This window comes from Phragmites australis, chromosome 18 (genome assembly GCF_958298935.1).
Source record: "Phragmites australis chromosome 18, lpPhrAust1.1, whole genome shotgun sequence".
Classification (NCBI taxonomy): Eukaryota; Viridiplantae; Streptophyta; class Magnoliopsida; order Poales; family Poaceae; genus Phragmites; species Phragmites australis.
In genome coordinates this window covers 24815777-24843434 of record NC_084938.1, presented here as the reverse complement: position 1 = coordinate 24843434, position 27658 = coordinate 24815777, and the positions used below count along the sequence as shown (strand labels likewise).

At 43.3% G+C, this 27658-nt stretch overlaps 3 protein-coding genes across 4 annotated transcripts; 2 read left to right on the top strand and 1 right to left on the bottom strand.

The window, feature by feature from the left end:
* Positions 1 to 1737: 1737 nt before the first annotated feature.
* On the top strand, positions 1738 to 3061 carry LOC133898937 (tricin synthase 1-like). The gene is made up of 3 exons (XM_062339767.1): positions 1738 to 1995; positions 2116 to 2195; positions 2288 to 3061. The coding sequence occupies exons 1-3, from the start codon at positions 1906 to 1908 to the stop codon at positions 2856 to 2858; spliced, it is 741 nt and encodes a 246-aa protein (XP_062195751.1). The 5' UTR covers positions 1738 to 1905; the 3' UTR covers positions 2859 to 3061.
* Positions 3062 to 21193: 18132 nt separating this feature from the next.
* Positions 21194 to 24057, top strand: LOC133898715 (WPP domain-interacting protein 1-like). The gene is made up of 2 exons (XM_062339393.1): positions 21194 to 22398; positions 23276 to 24057. The coding sequence occupies exons 1-2, from the start codon at positions 21372 to 21374 to the stop codon at positions 23914 to 23916; spliced, it is 1668 nt and encodes a 555-aa protein (XP_062195377.1). The 5' UTR covers positions 21194 to 21371; the 3' UTR covers positions 23917 to 24057.
* Positions 24058 to 24316: 259 nt separating this feature from the next.
* Positions 24317 to 27445, bottom strand: LOC133898716 (uncharacterized WD repeat-containing protein C2A9.03-like). Of its 2 annotated transcripts, XM_062339395.1 has the most exons (10): positions 27318 to 27445; positions 27111 to 27221; positions 26780 to 26950; positions 26609 to 26695; positions 25955 to 26089; positions 25730 to 25840; positions 25541 to 25632; positions 25338 to 25443; positions 25053 to 25139; positions 24317 to 24970 (listed from the first exon to the last, which is right to left on the bottom strand). In XM_062339395.1, the coding sequence occupies exons 2-10, from the start codon at positions 27216 to 27218 to the stop codon at positions 24557 to 24559; spliced, it is 1311 nt and encodes a 436-aa protein (XP_062195379.1). In that variant the 5' UTR covers positions 27219 to 27221; positions 27318 to 27445; the 3' UTR covers positions 24317 to 24556. The 2 variants fall into 2 exon arrangements, with proteins under 2 accessions (XP_062195379.1, XP_062195378.1); XM_062339394.1 differs by having other exon boundaries at positions 27111 to 27412.
* Between the last annotated feature and the right edge of the window lie 213 nt (positions 27446 to 27658).

Genomic DNA, 27658 nt, shown 5'->3' with positions numbered 1-27658 from the left:
AAATAATTCCATTCTCATCTTTTTAATAGAGGAACTCTTCGTCGGGAACGAGGATTGGGGCCTGTTGACATGCCTAGGCCCGGGTGGGCTCTCCATTTTAAGAGAAGACGGGTGCTTTTCTCGGGTGGGCTCTCCATTTTAAGGTGCTTTTCTCGGGTTGGGGGTTGGCGCGCGTCTCTGTCGGCGGGTCTGGCGCGGTGGACCACGGATGCGTGCCGGCAAGTCGCCGTGTCGTCGCTGGTCGTCTGACTGTGGCACGACTTCGAACAGCGACGAGCTAGCGTAACTACCGAAGTATCTTGGTCACCCTCAGCACGTACGCCACTCGCTTCTACCGACGCTGGGCACGGATGGAGCCTCGGGTTCGCTCGATGGCGAAGAGGGTGAATGGGATGAAGTTCCAGCGCCGCTGGCGAAGAGGATGAATGGCGTGCGCGCGCGTCGACCGGAGTAGGAACGCCGAGGAGACCTGGGGTCGAGATCGGCCAGCGAATGGCAATGATTCACGGTGCACTTGCATGCGTTCGGTGAGACCGTTTCGCGTGTCCAGAGTTCCAACCTTCGCATGCATCTCTCGTGACGGCAGCGACCGATGAAAGTGAGACTAATGGCCTGGCTTCCATTTCCACTCCGTTACGTTGCACAACTGCACAACTTGGAGATTTGTGTTTTTTAGTTACTTCATGCGTATGAATACGGCTTGTTTTTCAGTGCAGAGTGTATTGCGTCCACGAGACATTCTGCACGTGTACGTGTGAAAGGAGCCGCCAAACCTTTTTTCAATGAAGAAAGTATGGGTCTGTTTGGGCAAACCTTTGCCCACGCTTGTCTTGCCTGGCTGAGCAAGGTTACGCGTGTTTGGATCGTGCTTGCCTAGTCTCGATGCTCGCACTCGTCTTGTTAGCTTGAGAGAGCAAAAATCGCTCTCCGACGCCGGCAAGATTCACCTTGCCCAGCCGGCAACGGATCCAAACGGACCCTATAACTCTTAGCCTATATACTAACAACCTCTGCACGTTCAATATAACTAATTTATAAATAGGAGCATTCGTATAAAATCTGAGACTCAAACTCGGATGCACATGTTCCGCCACGACAATAGAGGTGCCAACCTGACAGCTCCGTAATCTCCTCCCGGCATCCCCACACGCATCTGCCTCCGTGCGTTATTCGGATCTGATATCTGATTATTAGCATACTTCCCTCGTCAATGTGATGCTTTTGGTAATCAATCATCTCTCTGAACAGGAAATACTCTTTTTTTTTTGCAGCTGTGTATGCAGCACATCTGCACATGTTTCTACAGACACTACACCAACCGATGGATGAGCTGAAAAAGAATTCAGGCAGTCATCACCCACCTCGTTACTAGGCAAAATTGGTTTCCGCGCTGTCGCTGAAGCTTCCCGGTTGCTGCTGAAAGGATCGCACGCAACAACCAACAGGGGCGCGGCACTTGGCCATTTGTTTTTCCTATACGCGACGAGAGGCGGTAGGTCGCGGCAGGTGGCCGTGGTAGGAATTTGGATAGTGGACGCGTGCGAGGACTGCCACAGCGGATGGATGAGCGGGCAAACGATAATTTTAAGCGAGGTACAACGTTGATCAAACGCCATGTTTGGTGGGTGTGGGTCAACAAATAATGGAAGTGAAATAATTCTCCTTTTTTCTGAAAGAGTAGGTGAGTGACTGAGTGCAAAGTCTAAAGCAGCTGCTTTATAAAGGGTAAGGCTGGTGGAGTGAGGCATCAAGCAACAAGCTTTACACCAACCCTCGTTGCGTCTCAGCTGATAAATATCATCGCGGGGCGCGAGCAGTGGATGACAGGGCGAGCTGTGAGGAGCACTACCTAGACCGGCCGCTAGAGCAAGCGAAGAAAGCAGAGGAGGAGAGAGAGAGAGAGCCATGGCGGCCGTCGGCAACACCGTGCCCAACGTCCACAGCGGCATCGACAGCAGCAACAAGACGCTGCTCAAGAGCGATGCCCTGTACCAGGTAACACTCTAATTAACGCGCCACATGTGTGTCAAGAACCAGAAGACGTTCGTTGATCTCCTCCTAGTTGGTTGATGATAAATTGCAAATATTGTCGTTTTTCTGTCGATCGCCGTGCAGTATGTCTTGGACACGTCGGTGCTGCCGCACGAGCCGGAGTGCATGCGCGAGCTGCGCCTCGTCACGGACAAGCACAAGTGGTACGCACCCTACGACGTCTCGCTGTGTATTAGTGTAGCAGCAGACCAGCAGTACTGGTAGTTTGCTTAATTACTAGCCGTGATGCATGCAGGGGGTTCATGCAGTCGTCCCCGGACGAGGCGCAGCTGCTGCGGATGCTGATCAAGCTGACCGGCGCCAAGAACACCCTGGAGGTGGGCGTGTTCACCGGCTACTCGCTGCTGGCCACGGCCCTCGCCCTGCCCGACGACGGCAAGGTCATCGCCATCGACGTCGACCGCGACTGCTACGAGGTGGGCCGCCCGTTCATCGAGAAGGTCGGCGTGGCGCACAAGGTGGACTTCCGCGAGGGCCCCGCTCTGGAGCACCTCGACGAGCTGCTTGCCGACGAGGCGAACCTGGGCAGGTTCGACTTCGCGTTCGTGGACGCGGACAAGCCCAACTACGTGCGGTACCACGAGCAGCTGCTGCGCCTGGTGCGCGTGGGCGGCACCATCGTGTACGACAACACGCTGTGGGGCGGCACGGTGGCGCTGCCCCCCGACACGCCCCTGTCGGACCTGGACAGCCGGTTCTCCGTCGCCATACGGGACCTCAACGCCAGGCTCTCCGCTGACAAGCGCGTCGAGGTGTGCCAGCTCGCCATCGCCGACGGCGTCACCATCTGCCGCCGCGTTGTGTGAACACGCGAGCACGCGGCGGCCGTCACGTGCGGTGTGGCGGCTTTATTCCCACTTTTTTTTTTTTTTGCTGTTCCAGCGTCTCGGTGGTTTCAATAAGATTTTATTTTCTCCTTTTTGCATGTTGAAGGCGTCAGATCATGTGGTTATTGAAATGTTATTGTACTTGTTCTCCCCGAATTGAAATAACTACAGCGCATTACTTACATAGCGGCATAATAAATTATCTTGCTAATTGTTATTAGACGGCAGTTAACATGGGAAACTCAAACTATGGGTACGCAACGTACGTTCGGTAATGCAGGATGCCCAGGACGAAAAGCAACTGGGGTGCAGGTGGCAACGCGTAGACGGTTAGGTTGAGTGAATCTATTGTCTTAATATTTGAGGATAAAAAAATATCTAAGTTTGTTTTTAAAGTCACGAAATTATCATATTAATTAAAAAAATAAAACTAGACAATTTATTGTTATGAACATCTAACGATCTAAATTTAATAAAAAAATCCATTTGAAAGATTAAAATATATGAAATAGTCTGTTCGATTTGGATAATATTGAAAAGCAAAGCATACATATTGATTTTGTACATTCTTATTCTTTTCGGACATGTTTATTAGCACAAGCAAAAAGTATAGGTAAAGAATTGCTTTCAACCGTGCATCTATTTATCGCCCGACAAGCACACAGCGACAACTGCTCAATTTAAATCCATCGGCATGGGCTCGAACGCTCACTGCACTGAGCCCCTCCCATCGTCCTTATCCACTCCTCCCATTCACTTTCCCCTTCGTTCCTATCCACTCCCGTCTCTCTCTCATCCTCAGTCTATGCCACCGCCACCGAGATCCCATATTGCTACCGCGCCCTGCGCCGCTGTCACCACCTCCTTCTTCATCTCCACCCGTGCCAAAGCCCCGCCACCCCTCCTCTCCATCGTCGCCCTTTGCCCCCTTCTTCACTTGTAGCGGCGGTTCTCCTCGATCGTCCAGCTGTGGGACCAGCGTGCCTAGGCGATGGTTTTGAAGGGGCTATAGAGCTCATTGATGCGTCATGGCCGATGATTTTTGTCTTTGGTGCGCACTCTCTCACTCTCTCTCTCTCCCATGAGAGATGTTGCGTATGTTTGCAGACATGCATTAGGGGCGCCGCATGGGACATGGTTGCGCGGTGAGATCGTGATATTGAAAGTATCTACGATTGGCTAATATTTGACGGGGTGGGGTCCCCCTATCAGGACACCCATGGCCATTTTAAGAAAAATAGTGTTATAAATTTAACTAAAGATGGTCGGTATGCACTTAGATTCACCAATTTAACAAAAAGGGTAGAAAGGCATTTTTTATTTTTACATTTCTCACTTAAATAATTAAATAAATAGACTTCGAATGAAAAGATTTATAATAATAATCGACTATCATCCTCTGAGCAGCCCTCTCAGAGAGTGATAAGCATACCATAGTGGCACGACCAGGTCTTACCGCCCTCTGGCGGTTAGGCGCATGCGGATAGCCCCTGTCATAAACAGTGCCCCATGATAAAAAGTACCCAACGTTCAATTTCCTCTTCTATCTTCTCTATTTAAAACAGTAGTCTTCTGTTACTTCAAAAATACTAAAACTTTTTGTATGTGTTACATAATCCTTGTGCAACCCATTTTAATTGAATTCACCTAAAAATCATGTGTATAATTTAAACTAAAATTCTCCAAAAAAAAGTCTACTTTTATAACTTCTAGCAATTGTTAGGGCATCAAATAAATTCCCAAAAATATGGAATAATTCACTAATATTTTTCTTATATGATGGAATAATTTCTAAAATTATTTCTAGCCCTATTTTTATATATGTTTAAATTCAAATTGAGTTAAAAGAAGAATATCACATGAAATTATAAAAATACATATGCATTGAGCATTACAAAGTAACTTACTTTTTCACCATATAACCTAGTGCTGAAAATAATTTTAGAAATTATTTCATCACATAATAAGAATATTATTTAATTTTTCCAAATTTTTGGGAATTTATTTGATGCCTTAACAATTGCTAGAAATTATAAAAGTAGATTCTTTTAGAGAATTTTAGTTTAAATTCTACACAAGATTTTAGGCGAATCTAATTAAAATAGGTTGCACATGTATTATGGAACATATAAAAAAAATCTAATATTTTTAAAGTAACAGAAAACTATTATTTTAAACAGAGAAGATAGCAAGAAAAATTAAACGTTAAGTACCGTTCATCACAGGGCACTGTTCATGACGGGGCTAACCGACCTCTCAACGATGGTAAGGTCTTCTCTTGAAGGGCGGTAGGCGATTATTATTGTAAGTCTTTTTATCCGGAGCTTATTTATTTAATTATTTAAGTTAGAAAATGTAAAAAAAAAACTCTGTTGCCTCGGTCCATCAGCCCAGCGGCATCCGCACTGGCCCTCCACCAACCGACCAGGGCAACTCGGGCTAGGCCGCTTGCCAGTTGCCACCGACGTCCACATTTTCCTCTTTGCAACCCAATCCCACCCCACCGCTGAAGACCGGAAGTGGCCTGTGTATTGGGTGAAGAAGCGCCTGCCTGCTGCCGCTCGTGCTTGTGTTGTGGTACGCCTCTGGAACAGGTTGCGAACCGCGGCAGTACGTACCCCGTCTCCGTCCATCTTCGGTGCTGCGGCGTTTCACCGTCGGTGCACCTGGACACAAGAGACTTCCTCGAGCCGGGCACGGACGTGTGGCGTAGCGCCCTAGCGGGTCAGTTCAATGGCGGTCCTCGACTCCTCTCGTCTACAGGCCTCCACCGGACTAAGCTTCAGCTCTGGGCTGAGAACGAGCTGTTGACTCGATGGTAGCGCTGCTCGTTAGCAGGCTAACCATCTGGGTTCGATCCCTGGATTGGCTCTAAATAAATTCTCTGTCTCATCAAACGCATAGGAGTATAGATTGTAACTGTAAGTCTTAGGCTCTAATCGTTTTGGATTATAAAAACTGTATTGTGATTAAAATTGAAAAGTTGAAATAAATAATTGGATTCTAAAAGTTAGATCACAATTGTTACGATCTAATATTTAGGTGGTAGCAATTCACATCCAAATTTATAATTTAACTTTTTACAATTTACAATCTACCTAGACCCTTACGCATAGGAGTGTGAGTGGGTGCATACAAACGGGTGGTGAAAAAAGTTCCAGCTCTGCGCCTCTGGAAGATCGAAACCTGGATCCAGACAGGAACCGAAGGATAATCATTCGTGAGCATACGTTGCGGGCATGTACAGGATAACAGGAGCACACGAGAGCTCGTGAGAGCGAAGCAATGGCCACGTGTCCGTCCACCTGTCCGTCTACTTTCGGCTGAATTGCTACGTGTCGGTATCGCCAACTGCATCCGCCCACTGAGGAGTGGGCCCAAAACGCTATTTTATTGGAGCCCCCTGCCCCTCTGGCACAGCAGTGCAGTACAGGGTTTCGTTTTCATACTGCATGTTGGCATTGTTTTTTTAACCAGATCGAGAGAATATTTCCTCGTTATGCAACGCTAGGTGTGCAAACTACAAGGGGGCATTGTGAGCTTGGAATTGTATCGACAAAAACTACGGCTCAGTGTCAAGTGTGATCCCTGGTCAGGTGAGCAGAAGCTTGCACCGATCGTTCATTCGTGCAACTTTTAATTTGCAGGCTCGTTGAGGTTTCCGGCTTAGCGCTAGAGACAAGAGCACGAGGTCATCACCAATGGCATTGCCACACGTATTTCCCTGTGATCACCAATGGCATTGCCACACGTATTACCCTGTGATCACCCCTCGAAAATTCGTTAAAAATTGGTCGAATATCAAAAAACAGATCAATTCTATCCGCGTCGAATTCTGAATTCGACCGATTTTCAAAATTAAATTAAAAAATCACAAAAAAATATTTTTTTAAAAAAATAATAGAGATAATTCTAAGACCTTCTACAAGTAGGGTGTACCTAAAAAAGGACGTGCTTTTAAAAAAAGAACAACTCATTTAGTAGGGTTCACGTTAAGAAAAATATTAACATGCAAACCTATACTTTTTATGTAGGATGTACCTTAAGAGGATCTATAAAATTAGTTTCACTTTATTTAGAGTTTTATTAATTTCTTTATAATTTTTACAAAGTTCATAAGCATAAAGCGAACATATTAAGAAAAAGCATTGTAATTAACTTTCTCATATCTACCATTATTTTTCCTACACAAAGCATTATTCAAGTAAACTAATAAAAGTGATTTCACTAATTTTGGGGGTGTGATAGATTAGTTATGAATTATTTTAGTTGCAACACATTTACTCAATGGTGCATGTCACAATAACTATTTCATGATTAGAAGATAGAATATCATGTAAGAAGACTAAAAAAATGGTTTCATGATTTTTGGATTAGCAAATAATTAACTACGCATTTAACTAGGTTTAGCAAATAATTTTTCTCACAAAAAATATACAATTTTTCATGAGTATAAATACTTTATCATGTAGATCATGTTACAAGGAAATAAAAAAATTGTTTCATTTGATTTAAAACTCATATGAATTAGTTATCGATTTTATATTTTTTGTTTTTTTCTTAAATTTTACTAAAATTTGATAAAACCGAACGGTTTTCGATGGAAATCAAGCGATTATTGTAGAAAATCAAGCAGTTTTTTATCGCAAACGAAATGTGGTCAGCTTTACGTAGAATTGGATCAGTTACCCAAATCGATCAGATTTTGCCTCGGTGAAACCAGTTTGACTGGTTGAATTCGGTCGAATTCTCGCTAAATTTCGACCGCATTTTTCAATATCCACGAAATTTGGAAAATCGCCAACCTCGATTTTTTGATGTTAAACGAATTTGTGAACCTTGTGTGACAGAGATAGGGGCGGGAAGTAGCAACATTGCGACCACTAGCATGGTGGTGGAAGAAGAGATATACGACTGTGGCAGATATACGACAGAGGCTGACGGTGGGTTCGGAGGGAGGAAAAAAATAGCAGAAGGTAGGAAATAGGGTAACTGTTAGAGATAAAAAAAAATAAGGATGCTATAATAGTGATAGAGGATACTGTAATAGTATTTTTAAGGTTGAAAATTTAAAGTGACTGTTAGAGATGTCCTAAGGAGGTTAGCGTTACACGTAGGCTGCGTGGCCTTGCCACGGCGGTGGACCGAGTTTTATGTAGAATCTGTTGCTTTCCGCGGCAACCCGTCGTCTTCCTCGTGGAGGCGAAGTAGCGAAGGCGACGCGACGAGCAAGAGCGACGGCAACACGGCGAGACAGCGGCGAGTGCGGGCGGTTCCGACTGGAAGAAGGCTCCGATCTCCAAGGTGTGCTCTTTTTTTTTTTTTTTTGGAATTGACGTTTCGATGGAAGGGGATTTAGGGTTAATGGTAGCTCAGAAGGTTAGGGAGAACCAGAAATTGGTGCTTACATGTGTTATTTTAGAGGATTCGTGCTTCGATTATAGGATGTTATGTGGATTTGTGCTCCGATTCCCTGATGCAATCGCATGGACGTGGACTCCCAGCGGCGCTTTTTTCCGGTGACGAACTCTCAGCGGCGCTTTTTTCCGGTGACGAACTCTCAGCGGCGCTTACATGGCTAAGTTCGTGTATGAAATTAACTTCAAGGGATCAGTTGATGCTAACAACTGTTCTAACATTTCGAAAGCAAAAATTGAAAATAAATATCATTTTTCTGCATGGTTGCTGATTCATCACAAGGAATAGAAGAAAACTTGTCGGGTTGATATTTGGACACTTGGACACCTCAGTAGTTCACGGCAATGAAAATCTCTGAGGCTTGCAGTTGTAGTGGTACTAGTCTTTTGAAACAGTTCGGTTGATACAGTTCATCACTAACGTAGTATATTCTCCATTTGTTTTAGAGCTTTGCATTCCCTCAGTCCTAAACCAAAATCAGGTGAATTATAATGTCCATTTCAATTGGCTTGACAACACCTTCAGCACAATATGTGCTTTTTGTATGGGCCAAAGTCTTCTCTTGGCTATACCTACAGAACATTAATATGCCGGAAACAATGGAGTTGCATGCTTTTTTAAGTTTTATCTTTCTTTCTGCTATTTTTTTTCTCGGCCTCAATGCTTGTCAGGTGATCAGCAGGTCGTAAATTCTTCTTCCAATGTGAATTGGCAGAGCTCCTGACCCTGTTTCAAGAAACAAAATGTAGTTGCTACAAGGATCCCAGCATGTTGTTGAAGCAAAGGTTTGCTGCGGTAGCGAGGTACTCTTGGACAAATTTGTGGTGAATTTTTTTAATGTGTTGCATTGGGGAGCACTTAAGTGCCCATGCAATTAAGGGTTTATTTAGCAGAGCTTTCAGAGCAACTTTCTGGTTGGATTTAGGGGAGCTCTACCAAAGAGCGGCTTTTAGCTCCCTAAGTGGAATCTGTGGAAATAATTCTCTAAAATAAACTAGAAGCTGGAGAGCTGAAAAAAAACAGCTTCCTCTGATTCGCTTCCCGCACAGAATCACTTTCTCCATATAGTTATTATAGAGAATCACTATAGAATCATTTTCAGCCATAGAATCACTTCACCTAGAGAATCACTCCCCGCAGAGAATTTGAATCAGAGAGCTCTACCAAACAGATCCTAACTGCATGGGGCTATGGAGATGCAATTTTTGAACCTGGGTTGATATTGAGTGGGATGACAGAGCCTACAATGAGCTTGTCAAGTTGGTGAGAAGGAAGCAGAGCCTACAATTTAATATCTTTAATGATATTTATGCTACATTTATTTCTAATTATAAATAATTATTAGGTAAATTTAAATCGCTAAACATGGAGCATGAAGAGTTTTAGATAAAACTTAAGGACATTGAATCTCAACATAAGTTCTCTTTAAAGCAATCTACTTCTCTCTTTAATTTTAATATTAAGGTGGATGCTTCTGTTTCTTGTAATGATTTAATTGATCTATCTAGCTTATCTTTTTGCAATGAAACATGTTTTGAGAATATTATTGTAGAATTATGTAATGATCTCATTGCACAAGGGAATGATGAGCTCAAGTAAGAAGTGAAGAAGTTCAAAAATGACTTAGTAAGATTAAAGGGTAAAAATTATATCCAACTTCCTCAAGATAACCGTAATAACATGGTAAATAAGCTTACAGAGGGATCCTTTATGACATGTTTCAAGTGTCATTAAGAAGGCCACAAGTTCTTCTAATACAAGCAAGTTAAGGAGATCAAGGAGAAGATAAAGACGATGAACCTCTCAAATAAGACCTCTAACATCTACACCAAGCTCAACTACAAGATCAACGATAAGTGTATGTCACTCACAAATATTCGATACTTGTATGCACACATTTAAGGGAAGTATATCCTATGGGTTGTGATTTTGAAACTAACATTTATTGCAAGTGATATCTTTTGTAGTCTCACGGAGTAATCTATAAGCCTCCGGAGGTATCCAATGCTTATTCATCAATTAGTATAATTGTTAATTCATTCATATATTTAAGCTACCTCCATGCATAATAAGATTTAAACTTCATATCTCTGCATACTGCCTAGTTCTGCATAAATTGTTTCATATCTACAAGTGGTTTATCACAAGTATGTCTCATCATACATATGCACACATATATGAGGAGTTTAAATTATATTATATGATTTTCATGAATTGTGATCCATGAATTTTCATTTCAAATAGTATATATATAGCTCATTTCAATTGCATTCCTGTAGTTGGTATGCATACCTATAATTGGTATCATATCTTTCAATTATATTCCTATAAGTGATACCATCTTATTGAATCATGGTTCATGAAGATCTCTCTCATATGCTGTAACGTTTTTCCTTGAGTTCAACATGTGTTTGTAACCTTTTTGAGATTATTGATAAAGGGGAGGGGGGGGGGATTTTGATGACCAAAGCAAGTTCAAGTTACATGATGCAAGATTGTTGATAAAGGGAGAAGCATGTATGAAAGGGTTATAAGTGATATCAATGCATGAAGAGCGCAAAGCAAAGAGTTCTTGCATGGGTTGATCAAGAGAGATAGTGACGATGGAGAAAGAGAGAGAATTGTCTCCATGACAGTCACAATAAAAGGGGGACAAATTGAAGGTCAGAACAAGGTATGACAAAGATGGGATCTTTCCCTTACAATTGGTTCATTTTCAAATTGGTATAATTTTTGCACTTTCAATTGGTATCATTAGTTTTTTTATAATTGGTATAATTGGTTATTCTTACCATGCATCCAAGCAAAGTGTTAAGGTCTTGTGTACTTTACAAGTGTAGTCGTTCATTATGTATGCACTTTACATTTGATATCATTTATTTGCCACTTCCTTTGATCGTGTTATCATCAATCACCAAAAGGGGAGAGATTATAGTGAATATGGCTCTTTTAGGGTATGTATGTGATTTTAATGATTAATGACAAAATAGTCAATGAGACTAACATGTTTGTCAAGTATATGATTTAGTATGTCTCATGGATGTAATACATGAAGAAGCCACCGAAGAGAAACTCGAGAAAGTTTGAATTGGACGAGTTCAAAGAAGATTGCACTCACCGAATGGTTCGGTGATCAACAAGGTATACACGTCGAAGTATTTTCCAGGAGTGGTATTTCAGTGTAGAAGGAGTTTTGTACACGCTAGATGGTCCAGTGATCAGAGTCTTGTACACGCCATAGCATTCTCAGATGAAGATGAAAATGCAATACACGCCGAATGGTCCGGCGATGAGGAGTTGGCTATACCGGAGCATTTTCTAGAAAATGTTGCAATAACTTGTTTGGTGTGGTTGTACACACCGGATGGTCCGGTGATCAGAGAATCTACACGCCAAACAAATGCACAATGAGAAGTGGCTCGGTCGGCTCAAGTCTATACATCGGATAGACCGGTGATGGAGTTCAAATTAACACCGGAATATCCGGTATTCACAATAAGTTTGAGTGTGGGTCCAACAGCTAGTTAACGGCTCGTAACAACTGGCAACGACAGTTACACGCTGGGTGGTTCGGTTCTTGTAATGTTGCACACACCGAATCATCCAGTGAGTATAATAAAATGTGATTGTGGCTAGTTCGCAGGTTCGAGGCTATAAATACCCCTCCCCACTTGACCATTTGAGTGTGCTAGAGTCCAGAGAAGCTCATAGACAATAGAAGACATCCAAGCCATCAAAGTGCTTAAAGTGATGATCCAAGGCAATTAAGCACAAAATTAGGGAGTGATTAGTGCTAATAGACCTAGAAAGAGTTGTTGTTAGGTGTTGCTGTCTATAGAGAGGATCAAGGAGTGATCCTACATTATACCAAGTGGTACACTGGCACCTTGGAGTCTTTGTGACTTGCCGGAACCATGAGCCTTGGTGGCTCATACTTGTTGACCTTCCGACTTGGTGTGAAGCAATGGCAAGACGCTTGTACGGGGATGTGGAGACTCTTGTCTTGGTGGCTCAAACTCCGAAGTGAAAACGGCGGCAAGTGATTGGAAGAGAAGCTTGTGGTGAGGCCTTACCTTGGTTGCTCAACCTACTTGAGGCCTAGGTGGCTCAAGGTTCGTGATCGGGTGATGTCCGGGAGCTATAGCTTTGGTGACTGCTCCAATATGGACTAAGGTGGCGTTTATGTCATCGATATCACATGATAAAAATTTCTTGTGCCGAGTTTGTTCTCCCTCCCATCTTTACATTTTTGTATTTACATACTTGCAATCTATCTTTATATGTTTACCTTCCTAGAGTAGTTTGCTAGGATTGGCTATAGGTTGTAAATCTTTTGAACGGTAAAATAGACACACTAGATAAATCTAGAGTACATTTAGATAGAAATTGATATATGTTTATATTGTGAAATTTTTAGAGCCGATTAGTTTTAAGTGTCCTAATTCACCCTCTCCTCTCTTAGAACGTCATTGATCCTCACACCAGTGCATGATATCATACTAGAGAAACCACCTGAGCAGAATAACATGAAAAAAGTACAGGTACAACTCACCAAACCTGAAGCTGAAGCCAAAGGGAATATTATACAATAAATACATGAACAATATACAATTAAAAGTTTGGTGACATTGAATCGAAATTCCACCAGAAGTCAAAAGAAATAGAATGTTGCATAAGAAATTGAACTTGTTCAAGCAGCTTTAGAAAATTAACATGTTCAACCTAGTTTAGATAGGTTCAAAAATTAAAATCACATGCATCTAAGAAAAAATTGCTTTGAGTCCTCCTTCCCTTTCTTGATTACAACTTTGTCCTGCTCCTACTTAACTGCTCAAGTGTAGGCCCCCATCAACTTCTTGGAACATTATGAAGCCTGAATTTATCTCCCATGAGGATATGTTGAGGATGTATGAGCTTGTGTGGTTGGGATGTCTGGGAGCTTGACTGACTCTGACAATTGCTTCCGGCTTCATTCTACATGGGTTGTGACTTGAAGACAACTAGCAACATATCTTGGTTTGGCATGGCCTGAGAAGATGCCACTGGTCTTGATCTTTTGGTTTCATGTCCCTTGTGTTCTTTCTCCTGATGCATAAATGTACCAAGGGTACCCTTCACCTAGGCATTTGGTAGATATCTTATTACCCTCATTCTTCAGTCTCTTGACCTCCCTTCCATCACGTATGAACCGATTTTTCAGAGCTTGCCTAAATTGTTTCCCATATGTAAACAACATACCAATCTGAATGTGCAGATGCTTCATAGTGCTCTCATCAAAGAATATGCCATCCAACCCTCTAGACCTGTGAACAAGGCTTGGAATATCTTCCTCATCCCTCTTAGGTGATCTGTTGCCATCATTCAGTTCATCTGACAAATATAGTATATCATGTTATTTCTCCTTTGCCATCTTGGTAGCTCTTTTGGCTCTCATTTTAGCCCTTTGCTCTTGTCCTGGCCTTCATCTCCTTTATTGGTAGCTTCTTTTCCCTTCCTATTTGCAATGTATAGGTCCTCATCATCCTCATCTCCTTCAAACACATAATCTTTCAAACACATGTCCTCATCATTTATGTCTTCTTCACTCTCAAAGTCATCGGAACTGTTAGACTCATCTTCATCACTTGTTTCCCCTTCATATCCATCTTTCATTGTCTCCTTAGATGGCTTATGGGCTCTCAATGCCAATGGAGGTTTGGATGGACTACCATTAACTGACAAGCTAGTAAGCTGTCTTGGCGGTGGCACAACGTACAAACTGCAAGTGTTCTTGCTAATGTGATCATCAATCAATAATCTACACTGAGTGTCATCTTGAATCAACACCAAGCCATTAGCAGACACATATCCAGGCTTCAGATAGTAAATATTGTCCCCCCTTGCGACACACATATGGTTTCAACAAGTCTTCCAAGTCAAAATAGTTTATCATATCCCTATATATGCTAGGGATGGTAATGCAACTTGAACTCGCCCCAAAACCACCATATACTTCTTTGGGTTGCCTCCAAAAGTGCCACCATTGTACCTTCAGAGAATTAAAGTCGAATCTATCTATAGCATAAAATTTGTAGAACTGTTTAAACCAAAGTCACAGTTATTTCAGAGAGCATTCATAACTGAATTGAAAGCAATCTGACAACTAATTCAGAGCAAAAGCATAACCATTTCAGAGCAATTAATAATCAGTTTCAGAAGAAAAAAATTAGAATTGAATTCATAGCAGCCTCACAACCATTTGAGAGCAAAAGCACAACTACCTAAGAGCAATTAATCATCAATTTTAGATAAAATTCATAGTAGAAAAATTGAAACAAGCTATGACTAAATGTCCTGTATTAGCATTACTAGATTTTACTTTGCCTTTTGTGCTTGAGTCTAATACTTGACATACAGGAATATGTGTTGTTTGATGCAATCAGGAAGACCAATAGCATATTTTAGTAAAACACTTGGTCCTAAAGCTGTTGCTCAATCAGTATATGATAAAGAAGCCTTGGCCATTTTGGAGGCTCTCAAGAAGTGGGGGTACTACCTATTGGTCAACAAAGTTATTATCAAGACCAACCAATATAGCTTAAAATATATTGCTACCCAAAGGTTAATTGATGGAATTCATCACAAACTCATGTTAAAGTTGCTGGAATTTGATTACTCAGTGGAGTACAAGAAGGGGAAAGAAAACTTGGTAGCAGATGCACTATTCAGGAAAGGGAATTCTTGTTAAGCCATCATTATCTTGCATCCTAACTGGGTAGAAGATGTAAAGGTTAGCTATGTGACTGATAATCAATGCCATAAGATCCTTGGGCTGGCAGGGCTTGGTTCAGTTCAGGAAGGCCAGATCACAATAGGGGATGGCATCATCAAGTATAAGGGAAGATTGTATGTAGGAGGTGGTACTGATTTGAGAAATAAACTCGTACACAATTTTCATGCATCAGCTATGGGAGGCTATTCTGGGATTAGAGCCACCTATCATAGACTTAAGAGAGTGTTCTATTGGCCAAATATGAAGGCTCAGGTAGAAAATTTCATAGCATAATGCCTCACTTTCCAAGTCACCAAACTTGAACATGTAAGTCTTCCTGAGCAACTAAAACCTTTGGAAATTCCTGAGCAAGCATGGACACATTTGAGCATGGATTTCATTAAAGCTCTACCAAAATCAAAAAGGGAAGGATGCCATTCTTGTGGAGGTGGATAGGCTGACCAAATATGCTCACTTCATGGCAGTATCACACCCATACACAGTGCAGCTAGTCCAATTTTTTTGGATCATGTCTTCAAATTGCATGGAGTACCTCTTTCAATTATCAGTGATAGGGATAGAATTTTTACAAGCAAACTCTTTAAAGAAATATTCCAATGTCTAAAGATTGATTTGAGGTTTAGTACAGCTAATCATCCATAAATCGATGGTCAAACTGAGTGAGTAAATCAATGCTTAGAATCCTATTTGAGGAATATGGTTTTCAGATAGCCTAAGGGATGGTATGTGTGGCTACCAATAGCTAAATGGTGGTATAATACCACCTATCACACCTCTCTCAAATCTACATCCTTTCAAGCTTTGTATGGCTATCATCCTTCACAAATTGGTGAATTTTCCATTCCTTGTAATATCTCTGAAGAGGTCAAGATTGCTATCACACAAAAAGAAGAGATGTTGAGTGAACTCAAGAGAAATCTTCATGAAGCACAAGAAAGAATCAAGAAGTTTGCTGATAAGAAAAGAAGTGAAAGAACCTTTCAAACTGGTGATATGGTTTACTTGAAAGTACATCCATATAGATAGAATGCTCTGGAGTTGAGAGGTTCTTTAAACTCAGATCCAAGTATTATGGCCCCTTCAAAGTTTTGGAGAAGATAGGGCAGGTGTTTTATAAACTTTTATTGCTCGAAGATGTAGCTATGCATCCTATCTTCCATGTGAGTCAACTGAAAAAGCATGTGGAAGGGAAGGCCATTCCATTACCGGGTGTTCCTCTGGTGGGAGAAGATGGCAAGCTAAAAACTGAACTGGTTGTTGTACTGGACCGAAGAATTGTTCCAAGAAGAGGGGAGCCCATGGCTCAATGGCTAATACAGTGGCTCAACCTTTCTGCAAAAGATGCTACTTGGGAGGACGTCCCTTTGATACTCAAGGTTTTTTCTTCCTTTGCACCTTGAGGACAAGCTGCTAGCTAAAAGGGAGACAGTGTCAGGATCAGAAGATTTAGAGTTCTATCTAAAGTCTGAGAAATGGAGTTGGAGATAGAGGCAAGGGTGAAAGTTAAAGGCATATCATCGAGCGGCTAAGAAGAAAGGAATTTAATATCAAGCAGCTAGAGACATTTCTATTGTTGCTATTGAAACACAGTTTTCGTATTCGTTGTTTACGTATTTGAGTTGCCATTTACGCATTAGGGTGGCGTGAGTTGTATTCATATACCGAAACAGTTGCATCTGTCGTGAATTAATGAAAAACATATTACTACCAGCTAGCATAATTATCTGGGATCATGTGATTTCTCCTATTCTTGCTTGATTTCCTGTCCGAAAATTCTTACTCTGATTCTTCAATCTGGGTTTTTCTCTGAAATTCAGAGGCCTGTCAGCTCCTCTGTTTGCCGTAGTGACAGGCATGTATTTTGGTGCAGTTGGAGAATGCATGAGCCACCAGACCATGAGGAGGTGGGCCGAATTTGGAGAGGGCCGCATGGGGGCGAGGAGGGTGTGGTCGGTCCATTTTTTCTCGGTTCTTAGTTTTGCATGGTTTTTTGTTTGGTTTTTATGGTTTTTTATTAGGTGGGGGAGCGAGAAGGAGGTAGGGAAGTTTTTTTGGGGGGGGGGGGGTTCTTGTTTTTTATTATTAGGTATGAGGGTTGACACATGAACCATCTACTGCTTTATATAGCAGAGATATGACTTGTCACTGTTGACACACACACCCCAAGCTAATTTGAAAAGGGGTTAAGGAAATGGTGTGAGAGGGTTTTTTTCACCTTGTTTTAAACTTCGATTGTCATGTTTGTCTATTAGTCTTGAGGTGTACTTTCATAACATTTATATATTATGATATTCTTTCGAGCTGAATATCTATCATATTATGTAACTATATATGATAATGATAAAGATAGTGACCAAGCGTTTTAGAGGGTATTCTTTCGAGCTAAATGATGTGCTTCTAGAAAGAGAAGATCACGCACCACACCAGCCGCACCAGCGGTTGACCAAGACGTGGCCTGTAAACCTAGACCGTGTGCAATCCTGTTGGAAACCTGAAAAGGCTAGGGAATAAGAGCATCTTCAAGAGACACCCTATTCTATTCCCTATAGCTAAATTTAGAGATTATGGTTAAAAACACCCTCCAACAACTTCCCAAATAAGATCCCTATTTTTACCAATTTCCTAAACACATCCCCATCCTAGTTAGAAATAGAAAACTCCTCTCAGCGCCGTGCCCCGCCGTACGCACGCGCGCGCAGGAACGCACGACCACCGTACTAGCGCGTGGCTCCTCCCCTGCCACCGGTACGTGCGCCCACCCCGCCGTGCCATCCACTTACCCTCTCTCTGTCCCAGCTTGTCCCATCCCATTGCACGAACGACGACCAAGCCCGGGGAAGCCGGCTGCCGGACACCGCGTTGTCAACCGCGAGCCCCGGCCCCCCTTTCTCCTTCACCCACCCGGCCTGCGCGTGCAGAGGCTCGCACGGTCGCCGTGCTCTCGCCTGTGGCCGCATTTAAGTCGCGTGTACTGAGCCCGGCGAGCACGTCCTCGCCGCCGTCCTTGCTGCTCGAGCTCTCGGTCCTCCCCCGCCTATAAATAGCCTCGCCCGAGCTCTGCCTCTCCTCACCGCGGCCACCCAAGCTCTTGAGGCAAGCTTCTCTCTCTCCCATCCTCTCCCACTCTCACTAATCTCTCTCTTCGCCGATATTACCTCCCCGGCGATCTCCTCGGCCGAGCTACCAAACACCGCCATTGTTGGCCACCGAGCACCACACCAAGCATCTCCACCCTTCCCCTCACTTCCCTCCCTCTCTCATGTCCTCACCAAGCCGCCCACCGAGCTACCCGAGCTATGTCGATGGCGACTCGCCGCTGGCCATCTCCGCTCACTCCCTCGCTCGGTTCTCCGTGAAAATGGAATCCCCACCATCTCCTCTCTCTTCCAGTGTGCTCGCCGTCGTGAGATACGACCGGGAAGGCCGATCCGGCCGTCTTTCGGTGAGCCACCACCGCGGGCCTTCCGCGCCGCCGTCTCCAAGTTGGCCGGCCGAACTAGCCACGGCGTTGTATCCCCGCTGTTCCCTCCCGTCACCCTCTCTCTCTCTCTCTTATTCCGACAAGTGGGCCCAGTTGGCTAACGCCGTCAACACGGCCGTCAGCTCCCCTGCCAGGCCGACGTGGGCCGACTTGGCCCAATGGCCGGTCCGTCAAGTTGAGCCCAATACAGAAGCAAGCCCACCGTGCACAGTAGCTTTCTCTTTTTCCAGAAAATCAAAAATTTCGAAGAATATTTCGGGAATATTCTATCATTTTTCTTTTTCTGATTTATTCTACCGATTAACTTCGGAAGCCCATAACTCCTCCGCTTTAAGTCTGATTTCAACGACTCCTCCACCAATATTCTTCTAAATTCAAGCTCTACCTTTTCATACTATTTTCATAATTATTTCAAATTTAATTATACTTTATTTGTATTTATTTTTGTATTGCTCTATTGATTGTCGTGTCTAAAAGCAGGAGAGTTTGTTGAGGAGGAGGAGAAGCAGGTGCCAGGAACTCAGGAGTTCGAGCAGGACCCCCTCGAGGACTTCAACGAAGGCAAGTCTCAATCCGTTTCTCTTTGACCATATTGAACCCAATTTTATCAACACCACCCGTAGCAGTCGTTTTACCCCGATATAATGCATGCAGTATTACTAGTTGGCATACTTTAAACTGTTGATCTAGTTATAACCTAATGTAGCTTAGCCAGCCATTCGTGTTTATCTTGTGTGCTTAATCTTGTTAAACCTAGGATCTCGCCATGGCTACTTTACTTATGCCTACGCAATTACCTTGTACTAGTATGTTTAGGAACGATAATCTTTACCATTACTTCATGCTTAATCATATCTAGCTTTTCAAAGGTGTAAAACTTGGTGTTGGTGTTGTGTGGATTATGGTTGGGTAAAGCCTTGTTGGATGATAATGGTAATACCTAAGTTGGGGTTAGAGTCGGGGTAAATCAGGGTTCCTTCGGGAATTCCTAGGGAGTCGGAGTGCTGTATGTGTGACAGGCTTTAGGAGGAGTGATGTCCGTGTAGCAGACTCTATGTGGAGATGTTTGTCTTTGCTTGTTTAAGGACCAAGTTGATGTGACATCCTAACTAGTCTATACAGTACAACCACTCGACCCTGTATGGGCAGGGCTTAGTCTAAATACCCAGCTAGTCTACTACCGTCTAGAGGCAGTCGTGCAGCGGGGAACCATGGAGCAGGTGCAGGCGGTGCAGGCTTGATGACCCGGTTGGAGGCCTAGATAAAGGTCATGAACCCCTGGTTAGCTCCCGTAGGCGGTTAGTGAGATGGTGCTGTAGTGGTAATAGCTTTGTTGAGTCGCGCTTCCACGGTGGTGGAATGTTGTCGAGCTCAGTTTGTGGGTAAAGTGTACAACTCTCCAGAGGTAAAACTATTCGAATAGCCGTGTCCACGGTCATGGACGAACTATAGTTCGATCGCAGCAACTAGCATGGGTTGTGTGTGTTCTCCTTGTGAGTGAGTGGGCAAAGTGTGCCCTATTTTCGAATATAGACCCGGTCGTGTGCCGTGGGTTGCCGTGGACAGGGTGTCCAGCAACAATAAAATTTGGACAACCATATTTTATTACTGATATTATTTACATAAACTGCTTTACATAAATTGAACCGTGCATATATACAACTTAGCTTTCTGCAAAATTCAACCTTACAGCTTATCCTTGTCATCCTCTTATGCATGTACTCGTACCCCTACCGTAGGGCAAGGGTTGAGACTTGTTGAGTACTCCTGTACTTACCCTTGCTTGTGCTTTCAGAGGACGACCCGGATTTCACCGAGGTAGACGGTGAGGTAGACGAGTAGGCTTGGTCGTGTCTGCACCCGAGTTGCCTGTGGAGTGGCGTGTTCGTCATGCTGTCTCTGTTGTATACTCTGATGTCGTGGACCCTTTTAATAATGCACTTGGACTTAGTGCTGTATGTGTTATTAGGATGGTAGATTATGCTCACCATTCCTCGTGTTGTATGGCATTGATAATACCTGTTGTAAGACTCTTATTTATCAGCGACTAATCTAGGAACTAGTATAATAATGATTTTAAGCACTGGAAATAACTCAGGGTGCTTCACAATGTTCCTCAAAAACTTGCACGAGACAAGGCGAGCTGGAGCCCAGATTGGTTTTCACATAACTCCGCCGCTGGTGCCAAGCAAGCTGAAACAAAGGAAAGAGAGATAATTGGTGGGATCCATCTGTCAGTTACACAGTAAATGATATATATAGATAATAAGGTCATCACCAGCAGCTACCTCAAATTTTCATCCTCAAAAATACTATTACAGCATCCCTTATTTTTTTCATCTCAGCAGCTACCCGATTTCCTACCTTCTACTCCTCTTTTTCTCTTTCCGATACCGATTCTGCTGGAGATGCTACAGTACTACCACAGTAACCCACAAAACATTGTAGCACCGAATCTGCAAATTTGAGAGCTCTGCTGGAGGTGGCCTAAGGTATTAGAAGTCTATTAAAGATAAAAAAGATTTTAAAAAATATTATTAAGAAGACTCTCTATATAAAAATATAGATAATAAATATATAAAAATATAAGAATGAATTTTAGAGTCTCAAAACAGATTCTCTAAAGTAACTCTTTTTTTTTTTTGCTGTCCTTTTCTCCTTTGCCTCTGTTTCTTCTCGTCCTGCTCTTGCAGTTCACTCGGATCTCCCACGACCACGAGTCCAAGAATTCCGAGCCCAAGAACCAACAACCAGTCCACCCCGACCTAGAAGCCATGGCCTCGTGCCTCTCACCCCGCCCCGCGATTGGCCCACTCCCCTGATGCCAGTCCCGGCGATCGACATGGACAGCGTGGCGAACGGCGGCGTCGAGTCGTCCGCCGAGCCTCAGGCGCCGGCGCCGGCGCCGGAAGCGGAGGAGGAGGCTGTTCCGAAGAGCTCTCCAGCGGCGGCGGCGACCAAGGGCCGCGGGCTCCGCCGGTGGCGCCGTATCCGGCGGGAACAGCAGAGGGAGGCCTACGCCGCCGGTGGTAGTGGTGTCGGCGGCGGCGGGGCGGATGAGGACTCGGCTCAGCTCCACAAGCGCCGGCTCCCTCTCGCCGCCGACGCGCCGAAGGGGAAGCACGAAGCAGCCCTCGTCAAGGAGGAGAACTCCACCGCCTCCGTCGAGTCCCCCTTCGTCCCGCCGGCGCTGCCAGCGAAGCTGGACCCGGGCCTTGGCTTCCTCATCGCGTCCGCCGGGTTCTCATTCGGCGCGGGCGGCGCCGACTCCGATAGCAGCGAGCACCGGAGCAGCAAGTCCTCCACCGCCGCGAGCGCCCCGCGCGTGTTCCCGCGCCACGAACACGCCTTGCTCTTCCCACGGGAGCGAGACAGGCTGCGCTCCCGCGCCCCTGGCGCCTCTCTGCACGGCAAGAACCCCCGCGCCGCACGCTCGCGCGCCGACAAGGCCAGGGTTTACGCCGCCGCCGCTTCTACCGAGGCCGAAAACTCGCGGTCCAGCGTGGAGTCTGACCTCCGCAGCTCCAACGCCATGAACGGCCGGCGATTGGATGCCGGCGTTACCGGCAATGGCGTTCACAAGGTCCTTTCTGATTACTGTGACCATAGTGATGAGGGGCAGCCAAGCGAGGAGGTGCGACTGACGGCCGGAGGTTACTACAAAGTGAACGGCAGTAGTGCGGTGGGGAGATTGGTCCGGAGAAGTGCTGGTTCTGATGATGGTGCCGAGGACACATTGGATGAGGGGGATAATGGGAAGGGACAGAATGGAGGGATGCATTTGTGCGATGATCCTTATGCCGAATCAATTTTGATACTTCAGAGGACGCAGGAAGCACTTGAGAATGGTATAGTTGAATTCTCTTCGCTTTGAGTTTATTTCCGTGCATTATCCAATTGCTCAAATGGGATATATTATTTCAAAACCTTATGATTTTTACCTACACCTATTTATTCAAGCTCGACTTTGTGTGAACTGTCTGTCTAAACCAAAATTATTTGTTAGATACAGTTTGTCTGACTGCTTTCTGTAAGAATTCGAAGGCTAAATTGCCATATAAGTATTTCTTTATGCTTCAGAAATGACAATTTAGGATCCGGCTGCTAGCTAGTTACCTAATGTAATAATTCAGTTTTCTGGAAAGAAATAAACTGTGGCTGCATTATACTGGTCAGTTGTTGTAGGAATATTTGAATAAATGGTCTTCAACAAGTTACTAAATACTCTAAAAGAAGTTGGGTACTAACTGTCTGATGATCTATTGCCTGCAGGCGATAATTTCTTATTCTTTCAGCCAACATGTCTTGTCTATCTCACAATTAGCATAATGTTAATTGCTCAATTGGTTATTATCTTAACCCTATGGCTGAAGGTAGTCTATTATGTTTGGCATGAACAATTTATTGGTAAGGACATCTTGCTGGCAAATTAACTGTGGCATTGAACAATTAAACTTCATCTGATGAATGATCGGTGGGACTATGCTCCTTGTTCGAAGTACAATTTTGCTGCCTTCTTTTATAAGCATGTCCTAACAGACTTCTCAGAGATTTGTCCTGTTATGTTTTTTTAGTTCTTTCCCTAGAACAAATTCTTTGTCGTTTCATTGCCAAACACCAGCAGCATGGTGACATTTCATTTGTAGTTTTTTATTTTTCGGTTTGAAATGGTTTTATCCTCTACATAGTGCTTTCTTTAAATCAGTGCTCGCATGTACATTGCAGAGATAGAAAAATATTTGGCAATCGGGAAAGAGCCAAGTGATGATTTTGATGTCCATGATGATGAATGGACTGGCTCGGTCCATCTCGAGGAACCTACTGAAGAAGTAAGTGAAAGGATAAAGCATCCTGAGTCCAGGTTGGAAAAGGCATCAGAACTGATCAAGGAGAAGGATTTAAGAATATTTGAACTCAAATCTCTCGGTTGGATGCAACCAGGAAAAACTGCAATAGAGAGTACCAACCTGCAGTTGTCGCAGTCTGATCTTGATCGATTGTACCAGGAGAAGATGGAAGCAGAAATTCAGTGCATCATCCTGACAAGAACTTATCAAACCTGGGCACCTCTGGCTGAGGATCAAATGGATCTATATGAAGCACAAAAGTCTCTATCCCTGGACTACAAGCAGCTCAGGCTTAAACTACAACACACTGAGAACAGGGCAATGATGTTAGAAGAGATGGCGGAGAAGCTACAGGTGCAGTGCAAAGAGCTGTCCGGGAGTTCAGAAATCCTGCAGCTGCAATCTAAAGCAAGTAGGGTTTCGCTCTTTTGTTTCGTTCAGTTTACACTGTTGTGTATTGCTATAGGAACCTATCTTATGCGGCTTGTGCCCTCTTCCACTGAGGTTGTACCTACTTGAGCTTATAGGAGAATACATGTCGGGAAACCCTTGTGTAAACAAACCTGGAAAAGTCGTCTTGTAATTTATCGTGTTAGGGCATGACTTGCCTCATAAAATTATCTGTAACATCAAGTCCTCTTTCGGATTGCTTGTTCACTATCCTGCTGCTTCTTGGTTCTTCAGATGCGTTCGTCAATTCTCATGGTCAATGTTTTCTGCACAACTGAAATACATTTTCTGCTTCTTGGTCAATGCTTTCCAATGTGCGGGTTCTGGGCATCGTCACTGGACCTATAAACTTAGCTGCTGGTTTTGACTTTTGGTTAAGAGATTAACAGATCTGACGCCAAAACCAGTTAGAATCGGTTGAAGTACTGCTATTTTTTGCAGCCGACATGTTTCGTGAGTTCAGACATCATTGTGTGTGAAACTCTAGATCAACTAACATTTTATTTACAGCAACTTTACAGAAGCAGCAGCAGCGGGTATCTTCGAAAAGATAGCTAGCCGAATATTTACAGCTTGTTCAGCAAAAAGTAAAAGCACCGTTGTGGATGGACTCCGGTTTCTTCAGAGCAACACCTACAGATATATACACCCTTTTCTAGTTTCTACAACCTGTGATCTCGATCTCACAGATCTCTACTAGCTAGCTACTTCACATTGCCGAATCAAGGTACGAGTAGAACCGTCGTCGATTGAACTGGAGGAGACTGCTGTATGTGCGGTCGTGCACACCAACAAAGAGAGCCTCGGTGTCGGGACTGAATGATATGCCTGCAATCTCACCGAAGAAATCCAGTTCCTGCTTCCTGCTGTACCCGCTCGCCACATCAAAGATGTGGATGAAATCCGCAGGTTCTGCCATTGCCATGAACCTTCCATCGGATGTGTAGCGAATTGACCTTATGGCTCCTATGTTGCCACCCAATACAGCAACCGATTTGGATAGATTCCGGATGTCCCAAACCCTGCATGTCTTGTCTTGGTTTCCAGTGGCGAATGTTCGGCCATCTGGGTTCCATGCTGATGCAAAGGAAAAATCCAAATGGCCACGGAGATCATGAACCGTCTGAGAAACAAACAAACATAAGCTCATCTGAACCATGAACTAGATATTTAAAGTCAGTTACTGAATACTGCATTCTGCTTACTTTTCCTGAATTAGCATCAACCAGAAGTCCATCAGGATCGTCCCCTGCTATAACAGCAAGTTTACCATCAGGGCTCAGTGATGTATGCTGCAGAAAATAAAACAAGGGGCAAAACAAGATCAGTAATACCACAATGTTTCTGTCCCCATGGAAGAAGACACTTTTTGACAAAACATGAGTACTGACTTGAAACACCGATATTTGACTTGGAAATAAAAGTCCAATAAACTATGCAGCATATTGAACATTAAAAATAGAAGGTTAAAGAATTAACTAAAGGCTTACATTCACAGCCCAAGCAAAACGAAAGTGATTGCAGATCTGAAATTTTTCCATGTCAAAGTCTCTAACTCCACAATCATTGTTTGAGGCCAGAAAGTGTACAGAACCACTGGGGAAAAAAGGGAAGCAACATCGTTAGGTTGAGATTCATACATTCTCAACCTCTCGAAAACAAAATAATGATTTGCCAGCAGAAAATAAAGTACCTAGGTTTCTGAAATATCTCCAAAGAATTAGTGATACCATTGTCATCATGTGTTGACTTACAACAATAGCTTATTCCTTTACGATCCAAAAACTGGATTCCACAGGCAAACAAGTAAGCATCAGACACTGATACAATTGCTTGTAGGAATAATAAATGTGACAGGAGGTTGAGGATGAAAAAGAATTACCTTGCATATTATTTCTCCATGAAATCCACCAGTAACAAGCAAGTTATTTTTCACTGCCAACGTACTGACTTGAGTCCGATAAAATCCCTCGGAGAAATTTCCCTGGTGCTTCTGAAGTCAAGAGCACGGCGAATGTAAGGTTGCATTTAACCATATATCAAACAAACAAGGCTCTGCAAGAAAAATGACAAGCTCAAATGAACATTTGGAAGAGAACCATTGTACCTCAGACGGTGCAACATGTCCCTGAAGATCAATGACTTCGTGCTTCTCACGAGTCAGTGCTGACCAATGAAGTACCGAATGGTTTGACATAAGATACACATCATGCCTTGTCGTTGCCCAAACTAAATTTCTCAACTGCAAGAAAGGGATGGAGCGAGCTCAATAATTTTGTAGGAGTTGAGCAGGAAATTGATATCATGTGAGCATCTGACTGTTCGATGTAACCATACAGAGGTACAAAGCCTCTACATTGACTTTGCCTACAAAATAGGACAGCTGACGCCCGATAGGAAATAGAACAACACATCAATTCTTATAAGAATTAAGAGAAATTGCTTGTTTCTGTGTTAGGGTGCCATAATTACAGTTAATAACTGGCTTGACGCATTTTGGCGAAATAAGTATGAGGAAAATCAGAAGGGGCTAAAACTATTCATCAAGCTAAGTAGCCGCCTTCTTTCTTAGTTGGACATGAGAAACATGTACTGCAATTAACTAATTTCTACAGTGATTCAACACAAAATTGGCAATCCTTCAAGAAAAGATAAGACATCAAATATACTACCTCAATTACCATAGCTAACAACTATTTTGTGCTTAGCATGAACTAAGTAAATTAGTATTTGGAATGATAGACTCAGATTTATGACTCACCTGGAAATGAAGAATGGTCGATTTCACCGATCTTGTGTTGTACTGAAACTCGTAGTAGAGTTTGCCTTTCTCCACAGGTGTACATTCCTGCACCAATATCACCACATCAAAATTTGACAATCTAAAAAAAGATACTCAGCCAGCTAATCTGAATGTGTAACTATGCCATGCCTTCTCCGAAGTTCTTCCGGAATTAGGTATATTCTCAAAGTTCGCATACTGCTTCAACCTTGTCTGCCTGTACATGTCTCTTGTATTGCTCATCCTTTCCCAGGGGATTCCTTGTATATCCTTTCCTTTCTTCACATCCATAGCCGAGGTATCTTCTGTCAGCTTACTAGTCTGCAAACAACAAATTTGCCCTTGTTTTAGACCAAAATACATTTTTCTTACAGCATCCTAAAATCTAAAAACACCACTAAAACTCAAAGCAGGAGCATTTAAATTAATTAAGAGCAAAACCTCATGTCTAAAAAACTGAGCAGAGGGCGGCTACACTTACAGATTGGTCGTACACATCATCCTCGTCGTCGGAGTCACCCATCCGGACGGCGTGGCGGTCTTCTTCCTCGGGAGACACTCCGGCGAGCTCGCCTTCGTACTGAGACATGGCCTGCAGCAACAGGAACCCCAAAGAAAGCCAAGTTTGAGCCAAACTACACCAAAATTGGCTGGAGGACTTCAGAAGTTTCTCTGCAAGATCGCTCGCCTTGATGATTCAGAGCACGAGGGCTGGAATGGGATTGGATTGTTGGCGAGATAGGGTGTTGAGGATTTTTGCGAGCAAGAGGATGCATCTTAAAAAGAGAATCTGGAAGTACGGAGTCATCTTAAAAGAAGAGCTCGTTTTCGCACTTTAGTCCCCCAAAAGCATGTTTTGTTCGCTGATATTTAATATTTTGTATGTTTGAAAGTTGCAAATTTCAGTTTTGACATTAGAATTGTGTACTGTGGGTCCGTTTATTTTAGTTTTAGTCTATATAGTTTATAGAAGATTATTTTTATTATATTGTGGATTGTAAGATTTTGTAAGTATAATTTGACTTATAA